The following is a 16,412-nucleotide window of genomic DNA, read 5'->3' on the forward strand; positions in this document are numbered from 1 at the left end:
ATTCTATCTAAGTTCCTATGCTGTGCTTATCACCATAGTACCTGATCACCTTCCGGTAGTGCATTAAACAGTGTGATTAACATCCATGACCCTTACTGAGTAGTATCTGTGCACAAATAATCCCACTCACTTAGTTGGGGCTACTCATGTGGGTAAATGCTACTCATGCTACTCATTACAAGTAAAAATTGCATAGTTGGGCTCTCTGTAAACCAAAACCCAGAGGAAATAATTACACTAGTGTAGTTTACTCAAAGACAAATTGGTATGCAAAATTCATCGGTATTTTGCATGTTGAAGGTTCTCTATTTAAACTTGTTTATATACCTGCCAAAATTTTGCTTATTTCTTGTGTTATCTTAACCCTAATTTCAACACTGAACCATGTTGTTTTTCAAGAGATTATAGAAATCAGCTTGGAGGTTAGCTTGTTTTTAACGTTCTGTAAGAATACAGTTCACATCTGACTGTTCTAGGGTATTTGCCTTTTGTGTTGCTTGATGCCATTCTTCTGCACGTCAGCAGTAAGAAGACTTCTTCTCTATATCCAGGCTTCACTTGTGCTTAAGGTTTGGGGTGGGCAGGAGCAGTATGACTGAAATCTTCCAAAAATTGTAGATGTAAAAGCAGTTTTAGGGGCAAATCTAAGGGCTTGTCTACACTGCTGCTTAAGTCAATGTAACTTACGTTGCTCAGGGGTGTGAAAAAGCCGCTTCTCCAAGTGATGCAAGTTACATCGACCTAGTGCTGGTGTGGACAGTGCTTAAGTTGGGGGGAGACACTGACATAGCTTCCGTCTCTTGTTGAGGTAGAGTAATTAAGCCAGTGGGAGAGCACTCTCCTGTCAGCATAGCGTGTCTTTACCAGACATGCTACAGGCTGTGCTGATATAGCGTGCTACTGTAGACTAGCCCTAAGACTGCAGGGGATGAGGAGGCGGCAGGATTTGGGGATCTGTGGCGACGAAAAAGGAAGGAGACAGAGCGCCAGGTCTTGGTAGCTGAAAAAGCCTCCCAGGGACTTTTCACTGGGGTTTTTATTATCTTTCTTTTCTGTTTACAACACTTGAAGTGGTTCAATTTTTGCGCATAGGAGGAGCATACAATACTCATCAACATGACTTAACAAGCCCATATCTTGTGCACGTGAAAGCGAGCAGCGAGGGTGATGATTAGGTCAGCCAATAAGTTTCTTAATCACAGGCGTGGGGGTGTAGGCCGCTCCGGCCTCGCAGCCACGGGCGCAGTGTGCTGCAGCTGTGAACTAGCGATTCGGGAGCTGTGTGTCTCTACAGGGATCCCATACAGAAGGTTTGCATTTGCTGCATCCCATTGAGCCATGCTCAGGGTGGAATCTATTCTGCGCATCTCTGGAGGCAAAGCAAGGACCTGGGGATTTCTAGCTGAGCCTGGAGTACAGTATCTCCCGGGAAGAGATCCTCTCCACCACCCCTCTCCTATCTTTTCTTTTCCTTGTTTTCTTCTGGATGAGCTCCCCAGCATATGAACAATCTGTCTGGGTTTAGAATTTGAACCTCAGGTGGTTAAAATCTCTCATTTCAGACTCTGTTTGCATTGGATACATTTGTGTCACATTTGGAATGGTTTCTTTACACCAAGAGCTAGAAACCAGTTTAAAACTAACTTGGGGGGATTTTGGGAGGCACAAAGGACAGTTAAGGGCCTAACATTCCCGTTGACTTTTAATGGGTGCCTAAGTGTCCTTTTGTGCCTTTTAAAAATCTTCCCATTCAAATTTTACAGAAGCTTTATAGGCAAGGCTTACCCTTTGCCCCTGGAAGTTTTCTCCTTACGTGTGGTAATTGGATTTATCAAGACTTGCCTTTGGATTTCTAAACACCTGATCAGGGCCGGCTTTAGGAAGTGCGTGGCCCAATTTGAACATTTTTGGCGGGGCCCCGGCAGGGATGACAAAAAAAAAACCCTTTCATTTCTTCCATGTATTATTTACTTTCCATAACTATATAAATAATAAAATTATATATTATGTACATTGCATCATATATGCTGTTGATCGGTTATTAATGAGCTCCGTTTCACATGTGTGGGTCCCTGCCACTCTCTAGGGGTGTGCTAGGGTGACCAGATGTTCCGATTTTATAAGGACAGTCCCAATTTTTGGGTCTTTTTCTTATATAGGATCCTATTACCCCCCACCCCCTGTCCCAATTTTTCACATTTGCTGTCTGGTCACCCTGTTGTGCACCTGTGTGGGTCCCAGCTGCTCCCTGCCCCCCTCATTGAAGCAGGTGTGCAGAGTTACTGCCCTGGGAACTGCAGGGCACCAGTGGACATGGGGCTGGCTGGAGGCAGGGCAGGGGCTGGCTGGAGGTAGGGTCTGGCTGCAGGCAGGGCAAGGGGTGGGGGGCTGGCTGGAGACGGGTGTGTGGGGCGGGCTGGCTTCAAGCAGGGCCACAGGGGGGTGCGGCGTGGGTTGGCAGGGCTGGAGACAGAGGAGTGCGGGACTGGCTGGCTTCAGGCAGGGGGGTGCGGCAGTGGTTCACTGGAGACAGGGCAGGGGGTGCAGCAGGACGGGGTGCGGCAGGACTGGCTGCAGGCAGGGAAGGGGGTGCAGGGCTGGTGTGGGCAGGGGTTGTATGGGGCTGGCTGGCTTTGGGCAGGGCTGCAGGGGGGTGCGGCAGGGGTTGTCTGGAGACAGAGCAGAGGGTGCAGCAGGAGTTGGCTGTGGGCAGGGGATGCAGGAGTTGGCTGTGGGCAGGGGATGCAGGGGTTGGCTGTGGGCAGGGCAGGGGGCACGGGGCTGGTGCGGGCAGGACAGGGAGTGCAGGGCTGGTGCGAGCAGGGCAGGGGGTGTGGGGCTGGTGCGGGCAGGGGGTGCAGCAGAGGCAACTGGAGCCCCAGCCCTTTAGCCCCCCCCCAGAGCCCTGGGATAGCGGGGGGCTCGTGGGCGACTTATTTAAAGGGCCCGGGGCTCCCCTGCTTCTACCGCCCCAGCCCTTTAAATAGCCGCAGGAGCCCAGGGGAAGCGGCAGGGCTCCAGCGGCTATTTAAAGGGCCGAGGCAGTGGGAGCCCCAGACTTTTTAAATAGCCCCCAGAGCCCCGCAGCCCTCCCCCAGGGCTCCAGCAGAGGGGCTCTGGTGGCAATTTAAAGGGCCTGGGCCCTTTAAATTGCCCCCTGGGGAAGCTGGGCCATCCCAGTATGGTGCACTGCTCTTGCCAGTATGCCGTACCGGGACTTGGGCGCGGGGCCCGATTCAGGGGAATTGGTTGAATTGGCCTAAAGCCGGTCCTGCACCTGATGACCGTTTATCTCTTAAAAGGAAGGCTGCATTTTTAATGTTTTAATTATTAGATGCTGTCTTGTCACTGTAATTAAAATAGTGCTAAATGACACTCTTTTTGTAAATTTTGCATATTCTTAGGATATGAAGGTGAACACAGCTACATTCATGGCATTATATGCCTGGTATTCCTGGCCCAATGTGGTTCTCTGTTTCTTTGGAGGCTTTCTGATAGACAGAGTATTTGGAATAAGGTAAGCATGACAACAGTGTCACACTTCTAAGGATCAGGTCATTAGAAGGGGAGATGCACGTCCAGAAAAATCTCATCTACATTTTCAGTGTAGATGACCTTCTATTAGCTTTCACTGAGTTTCTTTGAGTGTTTGAATCTGAACAAGCTGCAAAATCTGTTTCTTTCACAGATGTTTTTCTATAAGGTGAATAATACGTTTTGATTCTTTAAAAAAAAAAAAAAAAAAAAAAGTGACTTATAATCAGGGTCTTTTTTACTTAAATGTATTTTAAAAAAAAAACCCACAACCCTGTTTAAAATGAGACTTGAAATTGACAACTTATGTTAAGGCCTACATTTACTCTAATACAGCACAATTATGTAAATAAAAATATGCTGCATCACTGAGTAATCCTCAAATTTTAATGAGTTAAAAGGCGGCATACCTTTTTAAAATTGTGTACAGAATCAGGGTAAAATATCTTTATTTTGAGGTCAACTCAAGGTTTCTAAGAATCCCAAAATCAGGTCCTGCATGAAGTATTCATATTACAATGGAGCAAATGCTGGTATTTGTTTTTCCAAATGTAAGTACTTTTCAGTTTTTATTGTGTAGAAAAACTTTTGCCTTAATTACTTCTGGGTTTCAGTTTAAGTAGCAAATGTGGAGAGACTTTTCTTCATGTGGACTATTTTATTCAAAGTTGAGAAACTAACTGGAAGATGAAAAAGCAGGAAAGTTTGTTTTCCTAATCCAATCTAGGATTAAAAACTAGTTATGGAGAGGATGAGATTTAGTTTTGAGAAGTAAGGCCAGATTTAGGTGCCTAGTGGGATTTTTCAAAAGTGCCTTAGCTCCCGAAGCACATTTACTCTTGAAATTCTGGATCATAGTGATCAGAAACAATCAGTCAATTCGTGAACTACAGCTAATACTTCTATTCTGCTTAATTACATTTAGTTTTAAATGCAAAACATGTTTTGGGAAACTTTGTTATATATCAGCACATGTAAAGTGGCTTCATAAAGTACAAAAATGCATTTTACAATACACTTTTAACTGAATTCCAATTTCCATCCAAATGCAGCTTGACAGAATTACTACCGTCTATACTCATTCATAAGCCAAATTTTTTTTAGTAAAAAAGGGAAGCACAAGAGAAGGGGGTCGGCTTATGAATGGGTATAAAGAGAGGGAGAGGTGGGACACAGCCCCTCCCCCCAACAGAGGGAGCAAGGAGAGGCAGCAGAGCCAGAAAGGAAGAGGTGCGGCCAGAGTGTCTCCGCTGCTGGCCACGCTGCTCTCCCCACAGCCTCCAAAGCAGCTGCAGCCAGGCCAGAGACATCCTCCCCAGATAAGGTGTGAAGGGATGGGATGGGGAGAGTGTGGGGGTCCCGGGCTAGGGGTGGGGTCATGTGGGGGGTGGTCACAGGGGTTACTCCCCTGATTCCCAGCTTGTCTCTTCCCCCTCCCTCCCCCCCCAAATTTCCCCACCAGTTGCTGTTCCGGCCCATCAGGTTTACTTAGGTTTACCTCCGTGCCCGCGGACGCTCGAGGTAAACAAAGCATCTCGGCCCACCAGCGGCTTATCCTGATGCCTCAGGAGCCAAAGTTTGCTGACCCCTGAGCTATAGGGTCGGCTTATGAACGGGTCATAAAAATTTTCCAGTTTTACTTATCCATCTTGTGGAGGTCGGCTTATAAACGAATTGGCTTATGATCGGGTATATACAGTAAGTAAAATACAGTAATCTAGCAAATAAGAAACGTGTTGTGCCATTTTCTAACATAAAAAAATGTAAAAATTAAGAATCTGGACAAATGTATGTTAGTTTATATAACTGCTTAAATAAACGTTTATAGATTTAATGTATTCTTCAGATTAACAAAGTACTAAATTTAGTGGAAAGGTTATATTTGTTGCTAAGGAATGTGTTTTAATGCTTCATTATCATTATTTGGTGTAACCTTCCTTTAGACTATAGACGGTGTGCACTTGAATCTAGGGATGTGATTCCCAGCACAAGGGGAGACATCTGCGTTAGCTCTGATTTAACTAACATGTTTAGAAATGGATTGTGGCTGGGGAGGCGCGAGTGGCAGGATGGACTAGCTTCCCCAAGTATGTACCCATCCGAGACCGTAGGCATGTACATGGGGGGTGGCTAGCCATTTCCACAGCTCACGCTACCACACCTATGCTCAGCACACTAGATCAGAGCTAGTACAAATGTCTCCTCAGGTTGGGAATTACACCCCAGCTCTATATGTAGACATACCCTAAGTACAAATGTAAAACAAGAATAACATTTTTAAATCAAGGTTTCCTGCTTGCTGATTTAAGCATGATTTGAATTCAGTGATTTAAATCAATCCATCCTGTTAGGAAATATTTCACAACTTTAGTTGTCTGGTTTGTGTACTAAGTTTTTACTAAGAAACTGTTCCAAGGGTAGGCAGATAGATTCACGTATCTAATACAGGCTTATTTAAAGGGGAATAGTGTCTTAACAGCTGTACTTTAAAAAAACACCACAGTACTATTTTTGAACTGCTGGGTATATGAATCTCTTGTATATGTAATAGTATGAGAGTCTGGAAGTGGAAAAACCTGTATAGGAGCTTTGATTCCTCCAGCCTCTGGAGTAAATATTAAGTTATGCACTCACTACAGAGCAAACTATTCGATTTTGACTACAAAGTGCTGAATGGAGCTAATACATTTCGAACATAAAAATGGAAAGTGGAAAGAATACATTTTCTTCAGTTTTTTTTAAAAGTATTAACCAAATCACGATAAAAATGAGGCATGTGTGTCCTTTGCTATGAGGTTTCCTCCGGGCCCGGGCACTGGCCAATCCCCCGCTCTGCCTGTTCCTGCCCAGTTCTGCCTCTCCTCTGTGTGTGCCCTGTCCCCACTCCTCCCCCTGCCTGATCATGGCAGGCGAGAGGCGCTGGGAGGGAAGGGGAGAAGTTGATTAGTAGGGCCACCGGCGGATGGGAGATGCTGAGGGGGTGGGAGGGAAGCGGGCTGCTGGTGGGTGCTAAGCACCCACTCACTTTTTTCAGTCTGTGCTTTAGCCTTGGAGCACATATGGAGTCAGTGCCTATGCTGTAATGTTTTCACTGTATTCTAGTTGTCACTTTATGTATTACACTGCCTTCCTTCTAACAATGAAGATTAAAGTTACAGGTTTTAAATGAATTGGAAACTGATCATGGTACTCGAAAACCAGAACATATGCACTCCTGTTTCTCAAATCTGTTATCACCTCAGACGTGTATCTATGAACACCAAACCAGTGCAAAAGAAAGGATCAAGTATTGTTTGTAAACTATAAAAGAATCATAGGACTGGAAGGGGCCTCCAGAGATCATCTAGTCCAGTCCCCTTAATATGTTTACATATTAAATTTTAAAGTTTCGGGGAAGGAAGTATGGTATTTCCAATACAATGAATATAACAAATACATCACTTTAGCACAAAGAAAACTTGTATGAAGAGTACCAGACTTTTTTTTTTTTACTGCTAATGGTCAGATAAGCAATATTTAGCCAGAGAGAGCTCTGGCATGTCCATGTAATATGGAGCTTTCTGATGTAAATTCTCTTAAATAGAGCTAGAAGTCCTGAGCCACACACTGAACACATTTACTCTTCCAAATAACATTTCTGCTGGTCATAGGCAATAGCAGTTTCCTCATCCTGGGGCACATGGTTAGTAACAGGTAGAAAAGAGATTTCTGGGCAGTTTGATTTACATCTCCAAACCTAAGAACGCTTCAGAAGCACTTCTGTTTTTAATGTGTAGTAGTGTTAAATATTTTCAATGTACTCTAATACCTCTGGCTTTATTTTAAAGTTTTAAATATCTCAAACTTTCATTGACAGGTTGGGCACCATAATATTCAGCTCCTTTGTTTGTGTTGGACAAGTAAGTGCAAACAAAAGGGGGCACAACAGGCTGTGTCATGTTGTTGTTGAAGGGTTTGGTGAACAAAAGGCATAGATAGCATAATTAATCTGTGCTAATTAAAATGCATCATACCCTTCCATAACTGTGCATTTCAGATAGAGGGTTTCAGGCAAAAACCAGGCTAGGATTAACAATTGTGGAATTGCCTTAAGAAACCCATAGAGGTATTTTATAAGATACCTGCTTATATTGTTCAAATTAAGATTCTTTATTATTGCAGAGTTATTTATGGTATACAGTGTCCATTTTGGCCTGGAGTTACATAAAGACTTGCTGTTGCCACATTTTTCCAGGATGGTTATTGTTAATGCATTCACCTGTACTTGATTTTTTTGAAGTGAATCATGTGCCTTGTTAACAGTTGTCCTGATTCTTCCCTTCTACCTGAAACCTGCACGGCCTTAAAACATAGAGCACATCGGGTGCGTCTGTTTTGTAGTAGTTCTGATTGACTCTATGTAGTGGTAAAGTACAGTGCCCCGTAAACATCCTTCCTCCCACGTGGCCTTGCAGTAACTTGTGTCCATCTTCCTGCCGGGAGGGGTAATCCGATAACATGGCCAATAATTAAGCTCCTTTTAAGCTAGGAAAAACTATTTCACAGTTCTATATTTCCTATATTTTTAGTTATGGGAATGCTGCATATACATAAACTGCTGTAGGTTTGGGTACAATTAATCAGACTTTGCAAACAATATTTTTATAAGGATTTTGTAGCAGTTTTCAAGTTTATTAGCTTGTTTATATTGATCGAAACTATAGTAACTAAGTAATGCATTGATCCATATTCTGTGCATGATAACCTATTAGTGACAGGGACTGACTATAATTAGTAATTTTATTTAAAAAAAAAAAAATCCTTTCCATAGGTTCAAATGTTCATTCACACTTTAGAATGCCTTCAGCAGCTAGTATGAAGAATACTTTTACAAAGAGACTTGCTTTCTTTTTAGTTTTTTAAACTTAAATGCTTAAACAGAAATTCAGTTTGCATCAGTTAACTGGATATTCGTCAGTAGGCATTTGATTAAATTTCCTAGGTAGTATTGTCAATACTTACAAATGTGTGTATTTAAATGCTCATTAGCAGCACATCAAGCATTAAAATATTGCAAAGTTCCATATGTTTGCTAGCTTTCAGGAAAAAAAAACACAAAGCAAAAAACAGCTTGTTAGCTCATGTGGTATGTGATTTGTGTAATTTGATGTTCCAGAATCATTTTAGTTTAAAGTTGGGTTGTTAAAATTTGTTCTGTTTTTTGTTTAAATGTTACTATTTTACAGGTGATCTTTGCGATGGGAGCTCTATTTAATGCTTTTTGGCTAATGGAAGCTGGCAGATTTGTATTTGGGTAAGTCTAGGTAAAAGGTCAACATCGGATTGTATGCACTTAGAGGCATGACCACCTTTTTCTGTGTTCTGCAAAGTGCCTCGCATAGTTGTGCTCCCACAGCCTACATACTTAGGTCTCGATATATCTTCAGTGAGGTCTGCAAAGGGTTGCAATTGCATTCCTAAATTTATTAAAGAATTAGAAAGGACTTTCTAATGTTTCAGTGCTGTATTTAATGTCTTTACTTAATTTAAACAATAACGAAACCATACATAACCAGCAGGCGAAGCAGTCATCTGTAAAGATCTGAATAGCACTGTGGTGCTAGTGCTCCTTGTCTCCAGTTGTAAAAGTAATGTGTTTTAGCATTTAATACAATTTAACATGTAAATAATTGGGGTGTTGCAGGATCAAAAATGAAAAGAGGTGGGCTATAAGATACCTTTATTAAGGTGTGATCGACAGTATGAAAATTTGACAATCCATGACATACTGTAGATGAGCAACAATAAACACATACTTTAGTTTTGTGAAATCCTGGCTCTGTTAACTTTAGTCATCACCCCTTGGCTCTTACACTATTCCATCTCAGCTAAGAAGGTGCTGCAATCTCACTTATTTCACTTTTGCCTCTGCTGTCTTCACATTGCTCTCTTTGCACAACCAAATTCCATTTTCATAGACTTTAGCTTATTCTTTTCCACTTTTTTGCTATAGTCTTCAAAATGCAAAACCATTGCCTTTCCTACACGTTTGTTGGTTATGATTCATGTTACATTGAATGTGTGCATGTAAAATTCAAGTGAACCTACACAGCACTACACAAACTGAAGTCAATCCAGTGTACTGAATTGTTATATCACAACAGGTGTTCAGATAACATTTTTATATATATTTCTCTTTCCCTCATTTAGAATTGGTGGGGAATCCTTAGCAGTAGCACAAAATGCCTATGCTGTCAGTTGGTTTAAAGGCAAGGAATTAAATCTTGTGTTTGGATTACAACTTAGCATGGCCAGAATTGTAAGTATGAAGACCTATAAACGCAATTTTTTTATTATTTATTTATTTGTTTGTTTATTTAAATAATCATATGTTTAAAATTTGACTTTGTACTCCTTGGAAGTGGGAACTGTGTGGTGAAGTCAGGATGCACTGGTGGAAAATTGCCAAAACTCCATTTACGAAGAATCTGATAAGAGAGCATTTTAAACTCCAATGTGGATGTTGTGCATTAGTTTGCATGATGTAACCACCAGGACACAGCAGTTCCTTGAGGTGTTAACTGTCAAACTTCTGAAGAGGCCCTGGTGAAAACTAATACTGCCTACAAAGGCAGGACAGGAATGGCAGTAATGTCTGCCGCCTTCAAGGGTGAATTTTTAAAATGTACAACAGACTTTACCCATGCAGTGTACACCAACTTGGCTGAGTTTTGCTTGCGCTTTTTTTTTAATTTTAATTTGCAGTATACATCAATTGATTTGGGACCTGAGCTTCTAATTGTGCTTACTCTACAACATAACTGTTCAGTATAGAAATATTAAAATAGTGTTTTATGGACTTTATATAAATATATCTGACCTGCCATCCAACGATGGGCCTGCTGTTCATCCTGTTTGGGCTAGGAAATAAGGATTGAGAACAGCCATACTGGGTCGGACCAAAGGTCCATCTAGCCCAGTATCTTGTCTTCCGATAGTGGCCAATGCCAGGTGCCCCAGAGGGAATGAACAGAACAGGTAATCCCCAAAGTGATCAATCTCCTGTTGCCCATTCCCAACTTCTGGCAAAAAATTCCTTTTTTCTTTTTCCTTTTCCAGCCTTCCCTTAACAGAGCATTGGAATATCCCTTGTTCTGGGAGGACTATCTTCTGCTCTGGTTAGATATGTCCTCCTGAAGTCTACTTAAAATATGGGTTAAACAAATCATACATAGAACACATAAGTCGTTACAGTGTATAATACAGACTTCATGGTGGTATTGCTGCTAGTGCAGAAACATCTAATATGGGTTTCTTCTGAAACTTTGTATGTGACTGGATTCTTATTTTTGTAATCTTGAACCTATTCAATTCTTGTACTAGTTGCAATTTTAATTTTATACCTTGGGATACATAAATCAAGCTTATTTTGTAGATCTATTCTTTTTTAGATGGCTTTTATATTTATTGGGAAATTGGTGAAACTTAAACTGTTCACGTGAGCTGATCCTTTTAAAACTATAATAGAATTGTAAACTGCAATATTCTTCATGACTGTCCTTTCTGTCTAGGGGAGCACTGTGAATATGAATATCATGGGATGGATATACTCCAGAGTTCAAGATCTACTGGGCTCTACAGGTCACAGTACACTTGGATTTACACTCATGATAGGTTAGTAAATATTTTTTTTTAAAAAAGTCATCAATAACACGTCTGAAAATCCTGAATGCTACATGAGATAAGCAACGTACACTGAACATTTTAAAGAATATGCATGAACTAGAAAAAGCTAAATGAGTGAGTTGTTGTATTTTCTTCAGCTGAAAATTTGCTTGATAGTGTTGAAAATAAACTATAGATCAGTCTGAGAGTAGCAGTATAACTGGCAAGGTAAGACTTTAAGCAAAGTCAACATCTGGGTAGTTACCACATTTGATTGACAGTTAGTGGTGTATTAGGCTGTGTATAGCCAGCAACTGAAACCAAAGTTAGTCTTCATTATGGGGATGCATTGTGGCTTTCATGTCTTGCATATGCTTGGAAATCATGGGTGGATTTTTTTTTTTAATCTTCCATTGAACTATGTGCATCCCTTGTCCCTCAGAAAGGCAGCATGTCAAAGTTCTTGTACATGTTTATTCAGCTGTACTCTGAAGAGAGAAAATTTCCACTTGGGTGAGGTTTTTGTTCCCTTCCCCCCCACAAAACCAAACCATGGGCATTAAGACATTGCTCCTGTTTACATTTGGGCTTGAGCTTTGCTTCTGATATTCCAAGTACAACTAGCTTTTGGTGCAGAATTGCTCATGCATTGCACTCACTATCCTGTAACTGCTGTTTTGTGCGTGTAGTCACGTAACTATATTTCTAGATAAAGTGCAGTTATCTGTAATCAAATACAGGCACAATTGTACTTGCGACACTTGTTTTTGAAAATAAAAGGTAAAAGATTTTGAGGTGGTGTCCGTATAAGGTAGTGTTTAGTAAGCCAAAATATCTTTACATTCTTCAGACTTTGAATTAGTCCACTTAGTTTTATAATGCTAGCAGCTGGTGTTTGGTCATAGTAAACACTGCAATGGTTAGACTGGTCTGTTCTGTTTAGAGGTGTATGATAAAACATACATGAACTAAGTCCTTTCTGGAGTTACTACTATACAGTGAACTCCTTCTCTTCTTCCAGGTGGTGTAACGTGTATCTTTTCACTAATCTGTGCACTAATTCTTGCTTATCTGGACAAGAGAGCCGAAAAAATCCTTTGTAAAGAGCAAGGAAAAACTGGTGAGTGATAAAAATCGTTAAAACGCTCAATTTGCATAGTATGTTCATCTATAGTACTAGATCAGTTACTTAGAAGTGTGTATGTAACCTGGATTCATATCTTTCACTCTAGAACAAAATACCCTTTAAACTTAAATTCCAGTTATCTGTCCATTAGTCATATCAGGCTCCCGGTGCTTTGATTTTACCACCTCTCATCCTCTCCTTGCTGCACAATAAACCCTGCTTCTAGCTGTCATGATCGAAAACATGAGTGAAAACTGGATGCAATGTCCTCTTCTAGAGCCTACAAAAGGGGCATGAACTGTCCTATGTTTTACTCTGTCAGGGCTAATGCTGAAATGAAGACCATATAAATGTAAGCCGTAGCTATTTAATAACTGCTTATTATTAATAGAAATATCCAGCTAATATGTGTCCTGCAACCTTAAAAGCCTCCTGTGCTCTCTAGGTGTAAAGAGTCCAACTTTCTTTTACACAGGTTACACCCAGTATACACAGGGCCGCCCAGAGGATTCCAGGGGCCTAGGGTCTTCGGCGGCGGGTCTTCGGGGCACTTCGGCGGTGGGCCTCCTGCCGCCAAATTGCCGCCGAAGACCTGGAGCGGAAGAAGCTCCGGGGGCCCAGGCCCCCCAAGAGTTTTCCGGGATCCCTGGAGCGAGTGAAGGACCCTGCTCCAGAGGCCCTAAAAAACTCTCTCGTGGGGGCCCCTGCAGGGCCTGGGGCAAATTGCCCCAGTTGCGTCTCCCCCTCTCTCCCCCCGGGCAGCCCTGAGTATACATCTTCCCCCAACAATTTGTAGTGATGTGTTGTCTATACAAAAATCTGAGGCATACTGGAAATAATTTGTTTTGCTCTCTCCCCACATTTAATCACTTCTCCATAGTTAGGGGTTGCAGCAAAATTTCACTTTTCAATTGACAACTTCTTTATTTAAATAGAAGTCATTGCAGATGCTCCACTCTGCTAAACCAGACTGTCTCTGACTCTAGGGACCGTGCTGCAGAATTTAAGTCCAGCTTGCCATGGAATACATTGCACTTTGGTCTTCAGTTTTGGCAGTTCTATAGCGTTAAAATGGGATCAATGAAAATGCTAGTTGAAACTTGTCATTCGCTCCCTCTTGCATAATTTATTATATAGTGAGATTATATTTATCATACAAAATCTAACTACATGATTGCTCAGTTCTACAATGCATTTAGTTTTATTAAGTTTAATTTTTTTAAAGATGATCTATAGATAACTTGCATTGATCCCAATATCTGTCTTTCTTTCTGAAGGTGAAGTGATTAAATTAACTGATGTGAAAGACTTCTCGTTGTCCTTGTGGCTCATATTTATAATCTGTGTTTGTTATTATGCGGCTGTGTTTCCTTTCATTGGACTTGGGAAGTAAGTGTCTCTCTCTTTTTTTTTCCCCCACCCCTCCTTTTTAAATGAAATATAAACAGCTGCATCAGAAACATCACTTCCTAACATACCATACCAGTTTGGCACAAAGTTAACGGACAGAACTCCTTGTAGAGACAATGTACATTTTTAAAGATGTATTTAAAATAAAAAAATTATTGCTGTTTTATTTTTCAAGAAATCATTAGGAAATGTTTTTGTAGCAGTTCTGCCGTTAGTCTGCTTTTGATGTTTCTTCAGTGACATTGCTTGTGCCATCTCTTACCATTTGAGAGTTGTGATGTGGATTTTCTTATCTGTTGCACTTTCTTAAAAATACACTTTAGGTTTTAGCATTGGTTGAGCTGGTGTAATGCATGTTACATTTGTTACCCAAAACTTGGAATTGGGTTAAGTGGAGATTTGACTAAGCATCACTAACAATCAGACTTCTCCAAGCTAAGATAGTTGTCCGGCTTTTCCATTTTGCTTATGCATCATCTCCAAAAGGTCCTGCTTTGGCCAGTCTAATACAGAGGCTTGGTCCTTGCTGTGCCATCACTAGGTTAGCCACCAGTGAGTTGTGCTTTTGATGACTTCTGATGTAGAAAAAAACATTTTTAGAACCTTCTACTATAGAAATCTATCTCCTAAATACCTTGTGAAATTCTATATGCAGTATCTATGTTCTCTGGAAGATTTCATTTTCTGTAACATGCATTCTTTATGTTTACGTCAAACTGTTTTTAAAAAAAACTTAGTAAATTTGAATTTTTTTCCTATTTTCACTTTCAAATTTAAGCTAAAATGGTAACATTTTAAATGGGTAAAAAAATTCTAAAACTCCTCTATGGATTTTACTTTAGGGTTTTCTTCATTGAGAAATTCAAATTTTCTTCTCAAGAAGCAAGTGCAATTAACAGGTATTCTTGACAATTTATTTGATTAAAGGCTTTTATGTAAGAGCATGTCAGTCACATGTTAGTCTAGGGAGACAGTAGAGAGTCTTTCCCAAAAATCTTGTCTTCAGACATATTTGTGTTGTGCTGTATGACTAATGCATTCCCAGGGGCATGGGTAGACTATTTTATCAAGGAGCATCAGTCCTTCCTTTGTGGAAAGTCCAGACTATAAAAATGGATCCTGGGGCTTTGTTTAGACAAGGAAAGATCTGCCTTGTGACAACTGTTAAAGGAGTCATGGACTGAGAAGCACTCCTTTCCCAAGCAGAGCTTATTAAAGCAGGCTAATTATGCTTTGTAGCTATATAGTACTTGGCAATCAACGAACTAAAGTATAACAAATCTGTGAGGTAGGGTGAATGAGTTGCTCAACATCATACAAGTGACCGTTAGTGCCAGAAACAGAATCCATTGCTCCTAAATCATTCCTGTGTTCTAACCAGTAGACCACACTGTTGGCTACCTAGACATCTTGGTCTCTGGGATGATGCCCTTCTGACTTCTACAAATGGCTAATCACCTTTCTGCAATACAAGTGGGCTAGATTTCTTCTCTTGAGGCTGATCCCTGAATTATCAAGGTGGTGAACACTAAATTTGCCCCTGTTCCTCAACTACCAGACACTAATTATGCTGCTTTGATATTTATTTTTGGAGAGGGGATGTATTTGTTATGCACTCAAGTGTCCCAGAACAATTCAAGCATGGGGGCTCCACAGTGAAGAGGGAATTTGGTGTGGTATAGATAGTGATGCTTCATGATGGAAAGACAGAAGTTGCCTTGTGGTTTAAAATGTAGAATAAATGTGTTTTCAAACATTCTTTATCACTTCTTTGTAGCATTGTATATATCATATCAGCACCCATGTCCCCTGTCTTTGGATTCCTGGTGGATAAACTTGGAAGAAATATTATCTGGGTTATGTTTGCTGTAGTGGCAACCCTTGCTTCTCACATTATGTTGGCCTTTACTTTCTGGAACCCTTGGATTGCTATGGTAATTCTTACTAGTAATAATGACTTTAATTGTGTACATATGTGATCTTATCTGATAGCCATATGATAAATTGTATTTATCATGCTCTTTTGACCATATTGCTGGCACTGTGCCCACTAGTCCACCACCATGGAGATATGAGAGAGAGAGAATAATGAATGGTATAGAGAAAGTTAATCAGGCACTCCTGTTTACGCTCTTTGAATACAAGAACAAGGGAACGCTACATGAAACAGAAATTAAAAGTGAAGTTAGGGAATATTTTGCACAATGTGATTATCTGCTTGAAGTTATGGCTATGTCTACACTACCACGGTAAGTCGACCGAAGTTATGCTACTTTAGCTACATGAATAACGTAGCTGGAGTTGACGTAGTTTAGGTCCACTTATTGCAGTGTCTACATCACACTGGGTTGACAGGAGACGCTCTTCCATTGACTTACCTTACTCATCTCATTCCGGTGGAGAACTGGAGTTGACTGGAGAGCGATCTGCTGTCGATTTAGCAGGTCTTAACTAGATCCACTAAATTGACCCCCGGATCAACGCTATTGCGATTGATGCACCTGCGGTAGTGTAGACCTAGACAGCTTAGTAGGATTAGACACCAGATTAGACACTTCTGGCTAATGAGCACTCCAGTTACATTAGCTAAGCAAACTTTTATAAAGATTATAAGCCTTTATGCTTCAGGATACAAGCCAACCACTGGGGGTGTGGGAGGTTAGCAGGACACTTCCCCTATAGGTAGGTCATTCTAGAA

General features: G+C 41.0%; 1 protein-coding gene across 3 annotated transcripts in view; it reads left to right on the forward strand.

The window, feature by feature from the left end:
* Positions 1-16,412, forward strand: part of MFSD1 (major facilitator superfamily domain containing 1) — a 30,783-nt gene that overhangs the window by 3,526 nt on the left and 10,845 nt on the right. For all 3 annotated transcript variants that reach the window (XM_054039542.1, XM_054039543.1, XM_054039544.1), the window contains exons 3-11: positions 3,405-3,517; positions 7,391-7,433; positions 8,760-8,827; positions 9,724-9,832; positions 11,085-11,187; positions 12,200-12,298; positions 13,582-13,693; positions 14,557-14,613; positions 15,492-15,648. In XM_054039542.1, coding sequence (XP_053895517.1) covers positions 3,405-3,517; positions 7,391-7,433; positions 8,760-8,827; positions 9,724-9,832; positions 11,085-11,187; positions 12,200-12,298; positions 13,582-13,693; positions 14,557-14,613; positions 15,492-15,648 — 861 coding nt within the window. The remainder of the gene's footprint in view (positions 1-3,404; positions 3,518-7,390; positions 7,434-8,759; positions 8,828-9,723; positions 9,833-11,084; positions 11,188-12,199; positions 12,299-13,581; positions 13,694-14,556; positions 14,614-15,491; positions 15,649-16,412) is intronic.

The sequence above is a fragment of the Malaclemys terrapin genome, chromosome 9 (genome assembly GCF_027887155.1).
Source record: "Malaclemys terrapin pileata isolate rMalTer1 chromosome 9, rMalTer1.hap1, whole genome shotgun sequence".
Classification (NCBI taxonomy): Eukaryota; Metazoa; Chordata; order Testudines; family Emydidae; genus Malaclemys; species Malaclemys terrapin.